The sequence below is a fragment of the Perna viridis genome, chromosome 5, assembly GCF_037379345.1.
Source record: "Perna viridis isolate PV_CMFRI_1.1 ecotype Kerala chromosome 5, ASM3737934v1, whole genome shotgun sequence".
Classification (NCBI taxonomy): Eukaryota; Metazoa; Mollusca; class Bivalvia; order Mytilida; family Mytilidae; genus Perna; species Perna viridis.
Genome location: NC_142449.1, coordinates 40,292,838 through 40,310,896, shown reverse-complemented (window position 1 = coordinate 40,310,896; position 18,059 = coordinate 40,292,838). Strand labels below are relative to the sequence as shown.

At 32.7% G+C, this 18,059-nt stretch overlaps 1 protein-coding gene across 5 annotated transcripts in view; it reads right to left on the bottom strand.

Annotated features, from left to right (window-relative positions):
* Positions 1-18,059, bottom strand: part of LOC148617484 (uncharacterized) — a 40,422-nt gene that overhangs the window by 9,976 nt on the left and 12,387 nt on the right. For all 5 annotated transcript variants that reach the window (XR_015922514.1, XM_088585197.1, XM_088585195.1 and 2 more), the window contains 7 exons: positions 17,475-17,622; positions 15,893-15,967; positions 10,456-10,671; positions 6,027-6,262; positions 3,776-4,013; positions 2,672-2,707; positions 1,895-1,918 (listed from right to left, as the gene is read on the bottom strand). Coding sequence is in view for 4 of the 5 variants with exons in the window: in XM_088585197.1 (XP_088441323.1) it covers positions 1,895-1,918; positions 2,672-2,707; positions 3,776-4,013; positions 6,027-6,262; positions 10,456-10,671; positions 15,893-15,967; positions 17,475-17,565 (916 nt within the window). In the remaining variant the exon portion in view is untranslated. The remainder of the gene's footprint in view (positions 1-1,894; positions 1,919-2,671; positions 2,708-3,775; positions 4,014-6,026; positions 6,263-10,455; positions 10,672-15,892; positions 15,968-17,474; positions 17,623-18,059) is intronic.

Below are 18,059 nucleotides of genomic sequence, written 5' to 3'. Positions count from 1 at the left end.
CTATATTTTTATATAGCCTAGCCGAATGGTCTAGGGTGCTGGACTTTGTGCAGGCGGTGTTGCCATAGATATCATAGCGGTGCGAGTTTGAGTCTCTTGGAGGGAATGACCAAAAATTTGCATAGATTACTGCTTACATTCAATATCTGAAATGGCATGAATGTGATATGCTCTAAAATCGGGTGACTTCCGCTAGAATCTTGATTCCCTTGATGTGATAACTTTTTCGTAACTATGATGACCTGAATGTTTCTCAATCAAAACAACTGGTTACCAGGAAGTGCGGATAATGTTTTCATTCAAGTTTCCCTTGAATTTGAGTGATTTTGGGTCGCTCATGATATTGACCAGGGAACCAGATTAAACGAATAAATATCATCAGGGCCACAATATATATATAAACATCTCAGAATGTGACGACTCTATTCACTACACTGCTCCATCGGATTGAATTGATACAGGGAAGATATGTAAACGTATAGAAAGGTCTGAAAAATTCCCAACGATGTTAAAACTGCCAAATTTGCAATGCAAATTTTTGGTCGTTCCCTCCATGGGACTCAAACTTGTACCGCTGTGACATCTATGGCAACACTGCCTGCACAAAGTCCAGCACCCTAGACCACTCGGCCAGCTAGGCTATATAAAAATATAACTTTCCCTGGCCGGGTCATTCCTCCATGTAGGATTAATCTAGGGCAGTAACTAAGTACACAATGTATGGTAGTACGGGACAAGGTTGTGTAGTAATATATGATTATGCAAAGCCTGTGTGAATGTAAAGTACTGAAATTATGAGTGCAACAATATTAGTGACTTAAAAGGGAGCCCTAAAACAGAAATTCAAAATAAATAAATGGTTGATTCAGAAAATTGAAAAGTTAGAATATGAAAACAAACCAAAAACTAAAATGTAAATACATAGTTAACTGTAGAGAATCTCCCAGAAGTTTAATTTTGAACTCTTTGGATCTTAATGTAGATCAGTATTAGAATAAAAAGAAAAAAAAAACAATTCAAAAAATTTAACAAGGTCAAGATTTTAAACTAAACTTTGATATTAGTAAGAAATAGGCAATTAATACTTATTTAAAAGAAAATGTTTATTTTTGGCCTCTAGTTTTAAGTGAATTGGACCATGAACCAAAAAATCAATTTAAGCTTTCCTTTATAGTATGTGTAGTAAAATTCTTTCAAAAAAGATGTAATGGTTTTTGAGATATTCAGAAAAATTGCTGTCTGATCCCTATGTTCTGTTTTAAGCAGCGGGGGATGTTTTTTCACAGATCTAAAATCCAAAAGTAGGTTATGTACAGGATATTTGAAGGAATATTCATGCTTTTTTTTAAAAAAAAAAAAAATCTCTCTGAATAAGAAAAAAACTGCTAACAGAAATTACTTCTCCATCTCTCTATTCTTTAAATCATAAAAATTAAATGAAGTTTGCAGTAATAAGGTTGGCCTTTTTCATCCTTTCTTAATTGGAAAATTTTGGAATGACCACACAAAACTTTGAACTTGTAGTGAAAGTGGTTAATCATAAAAAAGTATGTAAAGAAAAAGACTAAGTCATAAACATTTTAAAATTAGTTTACTTTTGAACAGAAACACCATATCCTTCACTTCAACTACAAATATCATTGGTTTGATTTTTTAGCATAATATGGTAGGACTTAAAAACTTTGCTCAAAACAAAAAATATAAAATACTTCCCCCCCTTTGTAGGTCCCCAATTAAAGAATAAAACACACCATAATATCGCAGGATGTCTTAGTAAGCTTTTGAAAATCTTAAACCAATGAAAATTCATTTTTAAAAGTCGTTACATGAGTGTTTTTTTGTAATTCTACTCACTTTTCTAACATTTAGCCTTTTATTTGAACAAATAGCTTACCTGAAACTTCTGCATGATCAGTTTCTGAAATTAACATATAAGTACATAAATAACAGCTATCATTTTATGATATTTTCAAATAAGAAAACTTTGACTAATTCCTTATATCTATTTATTGTACTAGTGGCTCTGACACATTAACCAGTAACTATTACTCATTGGCTGAAAGTTTCATAAAAATGCACCACACAGTTTAGGAGGAGTATAAGATACAATGGTTGGATGGTTGACATGATAGAATGAAATGCTAGTTACTAAATACTGAACCACTTTCAAGAAGAGGTATAATAATTAGTTTCCTGATAATGATTTTCAGGAGAATATTTTTGAAAAAATGGACAGGGTTTAACTCAAAACATTAATAACTTGAATTTAAGAAGTAACAAACGCTAATGACAAGGAAAATTCTTGAATTATAAATGACATTTGTCATTTTTAACAAGCAACTCAAAGCCATATGTCCCTCGTTGCCGGAAAAAAAAGTGAAGTGCAAAATTCCCAGTAAAGTTTGTATAATGGCTGCTAAATATGATCAACTACAAGTGGTAATTAACAATCCTACAAAATTTGAACAAAATCTGTCAAGCAGTTTTCAAGCAGTTGTGTCATTGTTTGAATGGACTGACGGATGGACACAGGTATTTCTGTGTCCCCATTCGTATAGTGGTAGGATATAAAAAGAAGCTATCTTTAGATATTTCACTTCTAATTCAAGGTAGGACAAGTTAATAAAATCCAGGCTACCTATGAAATCAATAAAAAAAGGCCAGTACATACCCAAATCATCATCATCTGTGGTTGTAAAGTTTTCATCTTAAACAAAGATAAAGAATAAAAATTACTATTTTATCATACCTCCTATCAAAATTAAATAATAAACTGAAATTGTTCTTTCATATGCATGTACACCAATAATGACATCTGAGAGGATTCTCACTTTTTATAGTGTTAAATCAAGAATTTTAATAGTAGAAATCATTGTTGTACCTAGTTATTTTACACAGATTTCATGTAAATGTGTTGCATGTGGAGAATGTGTAAGATTACCCAGAATGCAACTCATAGACAATGCACATGGGTTGTTCCAGTGGTTAAATTCTTCATCACTTCAACTTTTGAAATAGTTAGATGGGGCATGACTAGCCTCATCAATTTTTTTTTATTAATTCTTAGGATATCACCCATTTTCCCACTTACTTCAAAAGGAGTTAGGCAAAAACTCCCAAAACTATAGCCCCCCCCTCCCCCCAACCCCATGTCCCTAGAAAAGAATTGTTAAACTTTAAGTAGGCAAGTTTTTATTCAAGTTGTGGTAAGTCAACAAAAGTAAATGGATGCCAACAATGACAACAGGATGATACCATTATATGAAAGAATTTTTTTTTCAGTTGTATAAAAAAAGCATCACATAATGTTGGTGTAATAAGAGACTGTCTTTGTAGAAACCAGGCAGATTGTTTGATACGTGTGGCACAAAAAACATTTTGTCCCACCTATTCTTTTGTTTTTATGCATTGTTACATCAGAGAGAACATATAATTTGGATAAGTGGATGACTAATATATGTTCCATGTTTCCAGACAAATCAACTAAATTATACCCAAGTCAAAGAGTTATTTCCCTTAAACCACAAATTGCAGTGCTTTCTATGTAATTGGTTAATTCTCACCAATGCAGTAAATTACAAACAATAATGTAATCTTAATTGGATGTCTTCCATAAGCACTAATTTGCCATGGGCCAGACACTGCCGGGACCAGACACTGCTGGGGCCAGACACTGCCTGGGCCAGACACTGCCTGGGCCAGACACTGCCGGGGTCTTCCACAGACATCCATTTAATTACAGCTTATAATCATTCAGAATAATATATACAAATACCTCCATTTTTAGAAATACTATTTTCAACTGCAACAAGTCGGGTGTCCTGGTCATCAACTTGTTTTTTTATTGTCTGAATATCTTGGTTTTGAGCTTCTACATCCTGCCTTAAAGCATCAACTTCTAATTTCATTAATTTGATTTCATTGATCATAATATTTTTGTCATCCTGACTAAGTTTCTGATTTAACAAAAGCTGCACATCATCCTTTAGAGATCTATCGAGTCGACAAATAACCTATGAATACACATAGTCATACAGAATCAGAGTGTGTATTAGAGGTTAGCAGGATATTCAAGTTAACATAATGTATTAATGGTGCAAAAAATAAAAGTCCGATACCTCTGAAACAATCAATAAAAAAAAAAGGTTCCTTTACATGAAGACAAATATAGTACAAACAAAACAAAGAGAATTAAAATAATAATATAAAAAAAAAACAGTATAAACAATCACATTGTTTTGGGAACATAAAAAACATGTCATATACTAGACGTTCACAGGAGCCTTAATTGCTCAGCTGGTTCATTTTTGGCCTTTCAAGTGCAGTTACTCTAACAAGGAGTTGTCCTACAACTTTTACTCAATAAAGACTTTTGCAGATCTTATAATATGGATCAACTGAAAAGTTCTGATTACAGTTTTCAGGGAATATGCTAAAAACTACAAAAAAAAAAACACAGTTTCAAGGGCAATAACTCTAACAAAGATTCATCCTACAACTTGGACCCAATGGAGACTTTCGTATGCCCTTTTGTCAACATCAATTCACCAATTGTTCAACCAAAGTTTTTTTTTCTATTCATCATGGTTTTCAAGATATTTGATAAAAACTGTAAAAAAGGTGCATTTATTGCCTTTCATGGCAAATGAGTTCAAGGACAGGTATGTCATACATACATCATCCCCCTATAATTAGGAGAAAAAACATCTTTGTATGAAATATCATTTTTTCACAATTTCTACCTCCAAAACTTTTCATGCCTCACTTTGCATTTATTTTTATTTACACCCCCTTACCTGAAATTTTGGAACTACCCCTGTAAGGACAGTCAATTTTTATTTAATGGAGAATACTGCAGAATCAATTGACTTGAGCCCAAAATATAATTATACATACATTTTGTTCTTGTTTTATTTCATAAAATGTGATATTGCATAGAAAATTACCCAATTATACCAAAACCAATAAGCACATGTATCCAAATGATCTTTAAGTGTTAATTCATACAAATTCAAATTCAAATTATTTATTGTTCAAACACGTTTTCATTAAATGATCATGACACAATAATAACATAATAACATAATGCACATACATTTGTATAAACAAAGCATTGCTATCATTTACATGTATAATGTTGTGGACGACAGTGACCAACCAGAAAATTATAATGTTATACTTTGAATGAAAGATTGGCAGTTGTTGATATAACCAATTGTTACCTTGAGTATTGGGAGTGAGTAAGAGTTAAAAATCAAACTTGTGTTGTTTTCTGTTAGTGAGTTGAAGTGGTTTATTCATTTTTTAATTTTAGTTTAATTTTAATTTAGTTTAATTTCTATAGTTAATGTAGGCGGGACAGTGTATGAAGAAATGGGTTTCATCTTCAATTTTATTTAATTGACATAATTTGCAAACAAGTTCATTAGCTGGAATGTTTTTGTATCTTCCTCTCTCTATTGAAAGAGTGTGGGTACTAATTCGGTATTTGCAAATTATAGATCTGTCTGATTTGTATAATGTATCAATGTATCAACATAAGATGGTTTTTTGTTAACCTTATAGATTTTATTAAAAAACAGAAGTTTGTTATTATTTCTCAATGTACAGAGTTGATTTTGAATACTTTGATCAATGTTCAAATGGTTCACTATTTTTGAAATTACAATACATATACAAAATAGCTCAACACTACCATTTGCTTTTGAGAATACTACAAAAATTGTTAACATATGGACAGGTGTACATACAGGAAACAGGGATGTGGGGATCTGATAATACTGTAAAGAGCAAGCTAATGGGTATAAAAAACACATAAATAATCAGTGAATTCAAGGGAGAAGTAAATGGTGAGGAATGACGACAAAGGATGCAAAGTAAGGGCATTTAACTTAAGAGAGTATCTTTCTTTCTTTTTATTTTGACGAAAATTCTAGAAAAAACTCTAAATGTTTTTGAAGTACTTCATGACAGACCTTGAACATTTAAACATAATATATTTATCAAAAGATAAATAAAAAAATTACCGTATTTAAATCAATCCACAGACTTCCAAATTCTGTATCTGATATCTCTAGTTCTGTGTTATGTGCGACATAATTTCTGTATTCCCGTACTCTTTCTATATCATCCTCCTCCCTAATATCATTTGGCGAAGGTTTCTTTCCCCAGCCTTGGGTAGGTTCTTTACCAGATACAGTATTTCTGAACAGCTTGTACAACAAACTGAAGTCAAATTTGCTCAACTGGACTTGGTTTGCAGCTGAAATAAGACAGCAATAGTTTAAGGGTTGGTGTTTATTAATTGAAAGTCCCTACAGGACCTAAATACCTGGAGCTCAATTCTCCACCAACAGGACCTAAATACCTGGAGCTCAATTCTCCACCTACAGGACCTAAATACCTTATCTGGAGCTCAATTCTCCACCTACAGGACCTAAATACCTGGAGCTCCATTCTCCACCTACAGGACCTAAATACCTTATCTGGAGCTCAATTCTCCACCTACAGGACCTAAATACCTTATCTGGAGCTCAATTCTCCACCTACAGGACCTAAATACCTGGAGCTCCATTCTCCACCTACAGGACCTAAATACCTTATCTGGAGCTCAATTCTCCACCTACAGGACCTAAATACCTTATCTGGAGCTCAATTCTCCACCTACAGGACCTAAATACCTGGAGCTCCATTCTCCACCTACAGGACCTAAATACCTTATCTGGAGCTCAATTCTCCACCTACAGGACCTAAATACCTTATCTGGAGCTCAATTCTCCACCTACAGGACCTAAATACCTGGAGCTCAATTCTCCACCTACAGGACCTAAATACCTTATCTGGAGCTCAATTCTCCACCTACAGGACCTAAATACCTTATCTGGAGCTCAATTCTCCACCTTATGAATATTTGAGGTGAAAAATAAACAAGCAAATCCCTGCCACCGCAAAAACAGTTGATATACAAAAGTCCCATAACTCCTGTAAAATTTGAAGAACTAAAATCATCATATACAGATGGTGACTAATAATTCTACAATATTTGAATGAAATCTGTCCAGTGGTTTAGGCAGAGTTATTTTTGGCCCCTAACTTTAAAACTATTGGGGCTATAACCCCCAAAATCAATACCACTATTTCCTTTCCTGGTTTGCAATCTTATAATATTATATATAATAGTATAATATTTTAAAAAGATCAACCAATACCCACATTATGGTATGAAAACAATGTCTGTAGACAACACTACCACAACAATGACCACAGCTTCATACTAATCTATGACCGCAAATTTTTTTGCAGTCATATAACAAGAGGCTCCCGGGGGCCCGAATCGCTCACCTGGTTAAAGTTTGTCTTTCAAGGGCAATAAATTTAACAAGGAGTTGTCCAACAATTTTGACTCAAGAAGACTTTGGAAGGACTATCATAAAGATAATTTCAATAATTGAAAGTTTCTTTTCTATCTATTATAGTTTTCAAGATATTGGCTGAAAACTGAAAAAAAAACCAAAAAAAAGAGGCTCTAAAAGAGCCTGAATCGCTCACCTGACAACTCATACCCTATCAAGTAAGTAAAGGTATCATGCTTTGTTACAATGTTTGACAAAAAACTGCTAAAAAAAAAGAGCATTTATTGATGAATGCTGTAAGTTTAAAAGCATTGTAAAATAATGGACATACTTTCCAAATGTTTTTAGAGCCTCAAGAAAAAATTTGGGCAGGGGTCCCCCAATGCTCTGTTATTCCACCAGGTTTGAGGGGGCATTAGCCCAGTATAGATTTACTGAAAAAGAATATAATGAAGTTAAACCATGGCTTTTGAACATTTTCATCATCACCATTCATATCAGGAGACTATGTTTACTATATAACCAACTATCATTGAAATCAAAGCAATAATAAAAATTAGCGGAAAAATGGCCACCAAGAACAATCTTTCATCATCACCATTCAACTTAAAACACCTAGTTTCCAAAAGATGGAATCTGAGCAACTGGTGAAAATGGTTGTAAAATGGCTGCTTCAAAAAACATTTTATACTCCCTGTCAACTCAGAATATCATGCTTATCTTATGGGTAGTTATTGTTTTAATTATTCTTCTATAATTGAGGGAAAGAAAGCAAAAAAAGCATTTTGACCCCTCTGTTCTAAACAGCCATGTTTTTTTTTCACTGATGAGAAATTTAGTTACTTTATGTTCTTTGTTGTGTATGTCTGTTTTCATGTCTGGTCTTTGTCCCTGGATTGCATTCTTTTGATAACTGCTATAACCTTGATTCCCTTGATAACTCTTTCAATGATCAGTTTATGGAGGAAACCCTAAAAAAATTATGCCAACTTTCATTAAATTTTGTTACAATTGGTTTCAGAGAGTTGTACACAATAAAACAACAAAAAAATCTTTTTCAGGGGTCCTAAATCCTACAGCAGGCAACAAATCATTTTGAAAATTTTCTACTGATGATGAACAATATTACTCTACATCAAAATTTGGCTAAATTCATCCATTTTTGAGTTTATTAGTTATTTGCAAAAAACTGCTGTCTGACCCCTTTGTTCGATCCCTACATCAGTTCTATGCAGTCATCGTTAACAATTTTTCAAAACTCTTCTCTGACACTACTCGACCAATTGGAACCAAACTTGGTATAGAGGTTCCTTGAGGTATCCTGCACAGAAATGATGTGGAGATTTTTGATCGATCGAAAAACATGGCCACCGCCACTAAAAATAAAACATAGGGGTCAGACAGACGTTTTTTGCATAAATCTCCAAAACCGTTAGGTTTAGCTAAATTCTGACTGGGTATAAGTGTTCAGCATGATGAGCTAGGATTCTGAGCACTATTTATTTGCCTTTTACAAACAAGCTTAGTGCTGCTGCAGGCCTATTCTTTTGACACCCGGACCTGCACGGGGCCACTAAAAATGAAAATGTTTCTTTCTGGTCCCTTTTTTGGCCCCATAACCCCTAAAATAAATCCCAGCGTTCCATTGGTGGTGTGACATCTTATGAAACAATTCAAAGTGATTCATTCATATTTACTAAAGTTATTGTCTGGACATCAGGAAAATGATTGACTTTGGCTCTGCATTTATAAACATTTCAAGTCACAACCCCCAAAATCAATTCCAGCCTTCCTTTTGTGGAATGGCACTTCATGGTACCATTTATAAAGATCTATATGGTAAAGTTTAAGTATGATAAATTTCTGCAAAGTGTAGAGACAAAGATTGGCAAACATGGAACTTCCCAGTGGAGATTTGTAGGAGAGGATTTCCTGCAGCCATTATTGCAAATGTTTTCTGCACTAGGAGTGACTGGGTGGAGAAGATCAGTACAAAGATTGGGACAAGCAGCAGAATACTCATCTTACTGAATTTTGTTCAAGAGGGACCACAGAAGCTAGAAACCCAATCCTGAAAGCATACCAAGAAAGGGTCAAAATGCACTAAAAATGGCCTTATCAGAGGACATCTGAGGTGTCACAGCAATACCACCAGTACTGTACTGATATATACATGTAAGAGATATACAACCACAAATTTTATTGCAGCTGTTTAAGATACTGCTATGAAAGGTGACTTAACCAAGAGAAAAAAACAACAAATAAGCAACTTATTTGAGATGTGCCTATAGAATGAAGATGGGCACAGATGCACCTGCCATCTGTAAAGTATGAAGAAAAAATACCAGATATTACTGTGGAAATACTATTGTTCATGGGGTATCAATTTTTTGTGGTTTTCGTGGGTGAACTAGACCAAAAAATTTCCCAACAAAAAATAAATTCCCACAGATGTGTTTACTGAAACCTTCAGAACCAAGAATTCAAGAATCCATGAACTTGTGTATCTTCCCTAATCCATGAAAATTGATATCCATGAATTAAAGTACTTTTACAGTATGTGTTGCACTAAACAAAAATCTAAGACAATACAATCAATCATACTGAAGATAATAATAATCTGAAAGCTTTTCCATGAATTTTCAGTTTCAATTTCATTAGATTGCCAAGCTTTTAGCACTTAAAATTAACAAACCCTTTTTTATGTGTGTAACCTTAAATAATTCTGTCTTTGACTTTTATAATCACTACATGTATAATTATTATTATTATTAATATTATTACAATTTTTCTATAGCGCTGAATCTTAAACAATGTTACACAAAGGGCTTTGCAATACAATATTAAAATAACAAGGTAAACTAAAACATGTCTGAATACCCCGAAACAAATGATAAGTGAAAAGTGCTGCTAATTTTTCTTTTCCAGTAATTTTTAATACATAGTACCGCAAAATATTCAACATGTATGTTGTTGTAATGTTCTGTCAAACAGTGATCAAATTATACAAAAACTTCATAATGATTCCAGAAACAATTCAGTTAATTTACATTATTATTCATTTAAAGGTGTATGTAAAATCTGACCTTTCTAAAACCTTTACCTGGGAAGAGAATATTCCATTGTTCCGATGTACATCTTGCAGGATGTTTACCCTTTGGGTCTAGAATCCTTTTGTAATTGTTTAGATGATTGCCTAGAGTTGGTTCTGGAACTAGTCTACAGAAATAATGTCGAACAGACTTTGGTGCAATCTTCTGACATAAAAGGTAAAAGCGCAGGAAATTTTCCTCTTCTTTCCCCAGATACCCTGTCTGTTCTGAAATCACAATAATATAGTCTCAAGTTTGATTTAAGAACTTAATTACTTTAAATGCTCCCAGTTTTATGTGGAGTCCAAGTTGCTCATTTACTTTTGCTACTTTGTTCGTATTATTTTGGTTATTTTATGTTTTACGCTGTATGTGTTTTCCAAGTCTGGTCTTTGTCCCTGGATTACATTTTGTACATTCTTTTGATTTTCGCTAGAATCTTTGTTCCTTTGATTACTCCTTTAAACATATACTGTAAAGTGGTTAATTTTCCCAGCGTGACAACATGGCATATTTCAGTGATCTGTCTTGATAGTCATCAAAATAAATTCCACAAAATATTTACTATGGGCTTTAGTATTTAGTACAGCACTTTAAAGTACGTCTACTGTATCTTGAAACGCAAAATCTTTCATATACCTTTTTTAGTTATAATGAAAAATGTATACGTTTTCACTGAAATTTCATGATACACAATTTTTTTGGCAGAATGATTGAAGAGTTTACAAATGCAAAATTAAAACTAAAGGTTAAAATAAGTAAAAAATGCATGACCGATATGATTTTTTGAAAAATTAATAAAATATTGATAAATAAACAAATTTACTTTCACCTCTGTTTTGTCTCTGTAGACTTCAATGTTAATAATTAGTAGCATGGCATGTTTGATGGGTTGTAGCACAGTGTGTATGATTGTACACTCTGTTGATCATTTAAACTAAAGGTTTAAAGAGTTCCATATAATTACATTTTTCCTGTGATCCACTGAACCACCTGAGCCAAGTAGGGACAGAGATATAGGTAATGATAGTGATAATAATAACTTTTGAGTGACCACAGCCACCCACTGAGCCACCTGAGCCATGTAGACTGTTTGTCAAGGGTATTGAAAAGCTGTTTAACCTAATTAATATTCGAAACATGGACACCTCTGGTTTCACAGGAGTTGATCTAAGAAAACTGGCCAATCAGTAGCCCATTATGGTCATAATCCATTGGTATCCACATTTTATCACGTGTATATATTTTCCCTCTCATTAATAGTGTCATTTCTGGTGACCATTGGCTTGGTAAAAGCATAGATATAGGCCAAAATATGTGAGAAATTTGAGCGGCGGCAGCCACTCACTTAGTCACCTAAGCCACGTAACTGTAACACTTGCGAGTGGTCAAGGCAAGGTTTTAAGACATAGTGCGATTGCTTTTTGCCTTTTTTCAAACTAATGTTTTGTCAAAAGATATGAACAATGACTTATAAAATATAGCAAACATAGCACTATAAGATGACAAACTTTTTGTTAAGAAAATTTAACATTTTAACATAAAAATGTTCCACTGAAAGGTTGGTTTGACGAGTGCAAAACGATAGTAAAAGTAGAGAAAATGGCTATTTATAGTTCAAGACTACTTTTCTGTCCAATCTTTGTGGACTAACCCTACTTTTTTTAAGGAAATTATTTTTTGACATGTCCTTAGAAATGCTACATAAGTGAAAGTTTTATTGAATCAATTTACATATTTTAAAAAAAAATCCTAAAAATATGCACTTCACTATAGAAGTCTATGGAACTTTTAATGCAATACTGAGACCTTATGTATCCTCATCCTTAGACTAAACTAAATGGTTTGGAAAATATAAGCAAAACACTTCTGACTGACCCCTATGTTCTATTTTTAGTAATGGCTGCAATGTTTTATGACATATTAAAAATCTTAACATCAGTTCTATGAAGACTACCCTAAGGAACATTCATAGTTCTAACTGGTCCAGTAGTAGAAGAGGAGAATTTTTTTTTTAAAGTACTATTAAAAATAGTGAAAAAAACATCGAAAAGGGCAATAACTCTAACATAGCTAAACAAATTTACAGAAAATATTAACCATAGATTTACTCACATGTCAGAATTCTGCTAATCTTAATGGATTTGGAGATACATGCATATGTGAAAAAACTTTTGTCTGACCCCTATTTTCTATTTTTTGTTAAGGCAGTCATGTTTTTTGATAAATCAAAAATCTCCATATTAGTTCTAGGCAGAATATATTAAGGAACATTCATACCAAGTTAAGTTCTAATTGGTCCGGAAGGGAAGTTTGGAAAACATGTTAAACATGACAAACAATGAGTGATGGCAATAGCTCACATGGTCCTTCTGCCAGGTAAGCTAATAACAAGATTGAAGAAGACATTGAGATCATTAAACCTATCAAGTTTCAAAACACTGGCACCTGTGATTTGAGAGAAGTTGATCTCTGATAATTGGACCATCAGAAGCTATGATAGCCTCTGGCAGCCATCTTGTTAGATCAAATGGAACCAAAATTATATATTTTGTAGAAGCTCTTCTGACAAATTGGTTGAGGGGTTTCCATGTTAACAATTAACAGATGATGGACGACAGACACAAAGTGATGCGATAAGCTTACTTGGACCTTTTGTCCTTGTGAGCTAAAAACAGATAATCCATACAACTAACAAAATGATATCATATTCCCAAATAAAAACTTCATCCAACACAGCATGATATGGCCAAAGCTAGTTGAATTCTGTTCACTTTGTGCAAGAGTAGACACAACATTAGTTTTTGACACACCAAACATTGGGACTTATAGTTCATTATAGACAACAACAACTCAACTTAAGTACAAAGTTCTGCTTCAGGGTGCATTAAAAGATCACTTTGTACCTCATTATCTCAAAAACAGTAAATTTGCTAAACATTCTTTCTAAAGTTCTTATATTTAGGCAGGGATATCCATTAAAAAAAAATTCAAAATCACACTGAAAATTAAAGAGACGATTTTTTGGGCCTGGCCCCTTTTGCCCCTTATACATGTAACTTGAAAACCTTAAAAGATGTCTGAACTCTTATTGAAATACAGGCAGGGATTTTCATTAGGAATCTAATAATAAAGAGCAATGCTTTAAGTGCATGATACACCTGTTGCCCTTTTAACTTGTCCTTATGCTTTTAATGAATTTATATGATCAACTAGAAATACTGTAAACCCTGTCAAATACCCTCCCCCCCACAAAAAAAAAAGTAAATAAAAAATGCACAAAAAAATTTGGCACAATCAAGGCTACCTCAAGTTTGTTGTCTTGATTTTTCACCCACACATTTCTATCTTGTTAAAAACACACTTTTCTGACAAGGTTACCAAGTACCTTTTATATTTATTAGTTGATCACCATAACAAATGGTCTATTTACAATAAACAATTTCTCAAGGAATAAAATTTCCTTGGCCATTTCAGGTTTATTTTAAAGAGTAAAACTTCATAACATGGAAACGTAAAATTTGACATTTATACAAATCGGAAGGGAGCTTATTTCAATAGATATGAACCATTCACCAAAATTTCATTAAAGTTATTGAAAGTGTTCTTGAGTAATTGTGCCAAAACTTGAAAATCCCCCTTTTTTTAAGTATAAAAATTCATAACACAGAAACGAAAAAATCCGCAATTTATAAAAATCAAAAGGGAGCTTACATCAATAGATATGAACAATGCACATCTAACTTTCATAAAAGTTAGTGAAAGTGTTTTTGAGTTATTGTCTGAAAATCTGAAAATCCCCCTTTTTTTAAGTAAAAAAAATTATAACAGGGAAACGAAAAAATCGGCAATTTATAAAAATCAAAAGGGAGCTTACATCAATAGATATGTACAATTCAACAAAGTTTCATTAAAGTTGGTGAAAGTTTTTGAGTTACTGCCTGAAAACTTGAAAATCCCCCCTTTTTTTAAGGAAAAAATTTCTTAACACAGAAATGAAAAATCGAAAATTTATAGAAATCGAAAGGGAGCTTACGTCAATAGATATGAACAATTCACCGAAGTTTCATTAAAGTAGGTGAAAGCGTTTTAGAGTTATTGTCTGAGTGTGGACGACTGACTGACAATGGTATATCATAATATGTCCAGTATTAGACTGTCGTATAAAAATAAAAATTAAAAATAAGCCCAAAAAATAAAAGAGACAATTTTTTTGGGTGCTGCCCCCTTTGGCCCCTTATAACTCAAAAACCGTAAGAAATATCAGAAATCGGTTTGAAAAATGCAGGAGGTGATTTTCATGAGGAGTTTCAAAGTCACACAAGAAATAAAGTTTTTTTGGCCCCCATAGACTGACAATGCTAAATGCATTTTAAAATATGTTAATTATTCTGAATAAACTAATAAAAAAAATTTCAAAATTGAATGAAAAGTAAACCTTCATCAATCATAAATCAACACCAATTTTACCTCTTTTTGCCCCTTTTAGTAGAACAGTAGGGGCCACTGACCTTTTTTTATATAGCAAGCTTTCTCAAGCAGCAAGTAACAATATATCAAACTATCATGACATTTGGTTGACTTCAACTTAAGTTATTGCACAGAAAACAAAAATTAACGCCAATTACAACAGCAATGCTGACAACAACCACAGTAACACCAACAACAACATCATAGCAATTTGTTTGCATTCATATAAAAAAGAAATAAGCATAATGGTCCTTACTTATAGCAAGATCCTGCAAAAGATAACAAACTCTATGCATTCTAAAAAATATTTTGTGTTGACTTCAAATGTCTACAGTAGACAACAATGAAGACAGAATGATACCTTTATTTGCAGTCAAATAAAAATCTCATACAATGGTTCAATTCAGCATAAGGAAGACCTACAATGATCTAAGACTTTGAATTTGGAATCCAATTGAAACTGGCCTAGATATAAGCCTTTTATGCAGCATTTCACAAAATGCTTGTTTTTGTCCCTTATCCCTAGGACCAATCCTAACATGCTTTATGACCTTTGATTCCTGTAGGGGTCAATTACCCCAAATCAATCCAACTTCCTTCTGTTGTTATCAAAGTTATCTTTCAGAACCAGAAAAATGTTTGATTTTTTACATTTTGGGCCCATAAACTCTAAACTATTTCAGTAATATTCCTCAAAATCAATCCTAACCCTCCATTCACTTATGCTTAAGTTATTGTTCTACAATTGTCAACAATTCCATAGCAACTGCAATTTATTTTAGGGTTGATTACAAAATATTAGTCACTTGAAATGTGTTAAGAAAATTGCAGTTTGCTCTGCCCCATCCTGCAAACTGTTCTGAGCAGAAATGAAAGCTATGCAGGTGAAGAAATGGTTTTTTAAACATGCGCCATCAATCCTAGATTTTTACAAAGTCTGAGATAAAAACAATTATTGTATAATGACTGTATGCATACCTGGCCTTATTATATTTTTTTGTTGTATATCGTCCTTTGAACTTCCATCTTCACTTCCTTTTCCATTGTTTGTACCTAAAAAAAAATTACGATTCTTTTAATGAGGACAGAATATGCTATAAGTACATCAATGGTACTGTCAAATGTAAACATCATTTGCAGTAAAGCTGGAATTCCTGTGATAAGTTACAATACACGTGATACAGTTCTGCCTAAATATCAGGCAGAAGGATATACATCTCCAATTCAATTATTTAACCCTATGTAGCATAGATGTTTTCAAAGAGTAATCAAGGAAACCAAGATTCCAGCAGAAATCAAAAGAATGTAATCCAAGGACAAAGACCAGACATGGAAAACAGACACACAACAAAGAACATAAAATAACCAAAATAATACATACAAAGCAACAAAAGTAAATTCGCAACTCTAAAACTAAAAAAAATTATTTGTTTATCATCAGAAATTGCACTCCTTAATTTAGGTAGTTTTTAGATCGTGTTACCTCCCTTTCCCGAGACGGGATACTTAAAATACCCATTTTGAAACACATTTTCTTCAATACTTGAAAGCAAAATTTACTTCTCATTAAATTGAATATTTCAATACATTTATATTGTACTCAAAGAAATTTTCTTTAAAAACTAAGAAATTCACTTCATTTAAAGAAGATATCAGCAATAATAATTTTCAGCTTGGGGAAGTTGAGCTCAGGCTTGGGATACCCAAAATACCGACTCCCCATTTCGGTACTTTTGAAAACTGAAAATCGAATGAAAATCAAATATTCGAAATTTTTTTAAAAATCATCGATTCTATCCTAGCCATCATATTATTTTGTACAAATCAGTTTTCATGGCGCAGATGGATACACCGTAACGATCCACGAGTTCATGATGATGACCATAAGACTTTTGTAGTGATGACTTCAATCTTGTAGCAACAAAACCCTGTTCAAGAGGCCTAATTGTAAGAATTCTAGCTTGAAACAAAAAGTCTGCATAGTTACAAAACCTTTCAAAAGATAAATTAAACAATCCATGAAATGTGAGTTTCCCTTTGAATTCTGTATATTATGAGATAATTTTGAATAAGTTATACATAGAATAGCATAAACATTTTTGTGAGAAAATTTCCCATACTTTTTCATTATACAATGTATCATTTAACAGATGTACCCTGTCTGGGTTGTTTTTTGGTAACATCTCAAGTGTGGAAAGTTGAGGGTTCACTCCCATGCTTAGTAATTCCAAAGACTTAAATTGATAGTCACTACTTTTCCGATAAGAATCAAAGATGTGGGCATACAGAATCTTACAGCATGAGCAGCTGATCATCAAAACAAAGGTGAATACATGTAAGCTATTAAAGTTACCAAAATCATATAATTTTTTGCAGTGTACTAACTTTTCCTATGGATGCATAAGTATGAAAAATAGTGCCCCCTAAATTAGCTTTTTACATTATAAAAATATAATTGTCTTTTTTTCATATCTACAAAATATGAATGAATATGTTCATAGTATTCCTGAGTTTAATTAAAATGCGTCCATGTTTTTGAGCAAACATCAATGTCAGTTACCTTTTTTTTGATTCCGTAAGTACAAAGCACTTCCAATCACAGCAACTACACCTACACCTACCACTTTCTCTTTGCTCCAACTTGTTCCCATTTGACTGTTCCAATCTTATACAACTAATAGAATTCAGATACTTTCAATATTTTATTCCTTGAAAAAATAAACAACATAATTGGTCGCAGGTGAAGGAATTTATGAAAATGACCTATTTTTTTTATTATAAGGCTGAAGTATGTCAATGATGAATTTGAAAATGTTCAGGATTTTATTGAATATGTTATACAAAAGGTCTACTGGTAATACCTTTCTCTTAGGACTGTAATAATCTTATCATGATAATTGTCGATTATAACTGCCCAGAAAAAATTGTTACTATCTAAAAATAAATATTATATTAAATATTATATACATAATCCATCAAACTAGCTACGTTTTTAATAGTTTGGTTTTGATTTTAATCAAACAGTGAAACCAAAGCCTTAATAATTCAAAAACCTGTCTAAACAAGACACTTTTTAAAGTCCTGTAATATCAATATGAATCTTGGTTAACAGAACAATAGTCTAAACAGAACCAATTTATAAGTT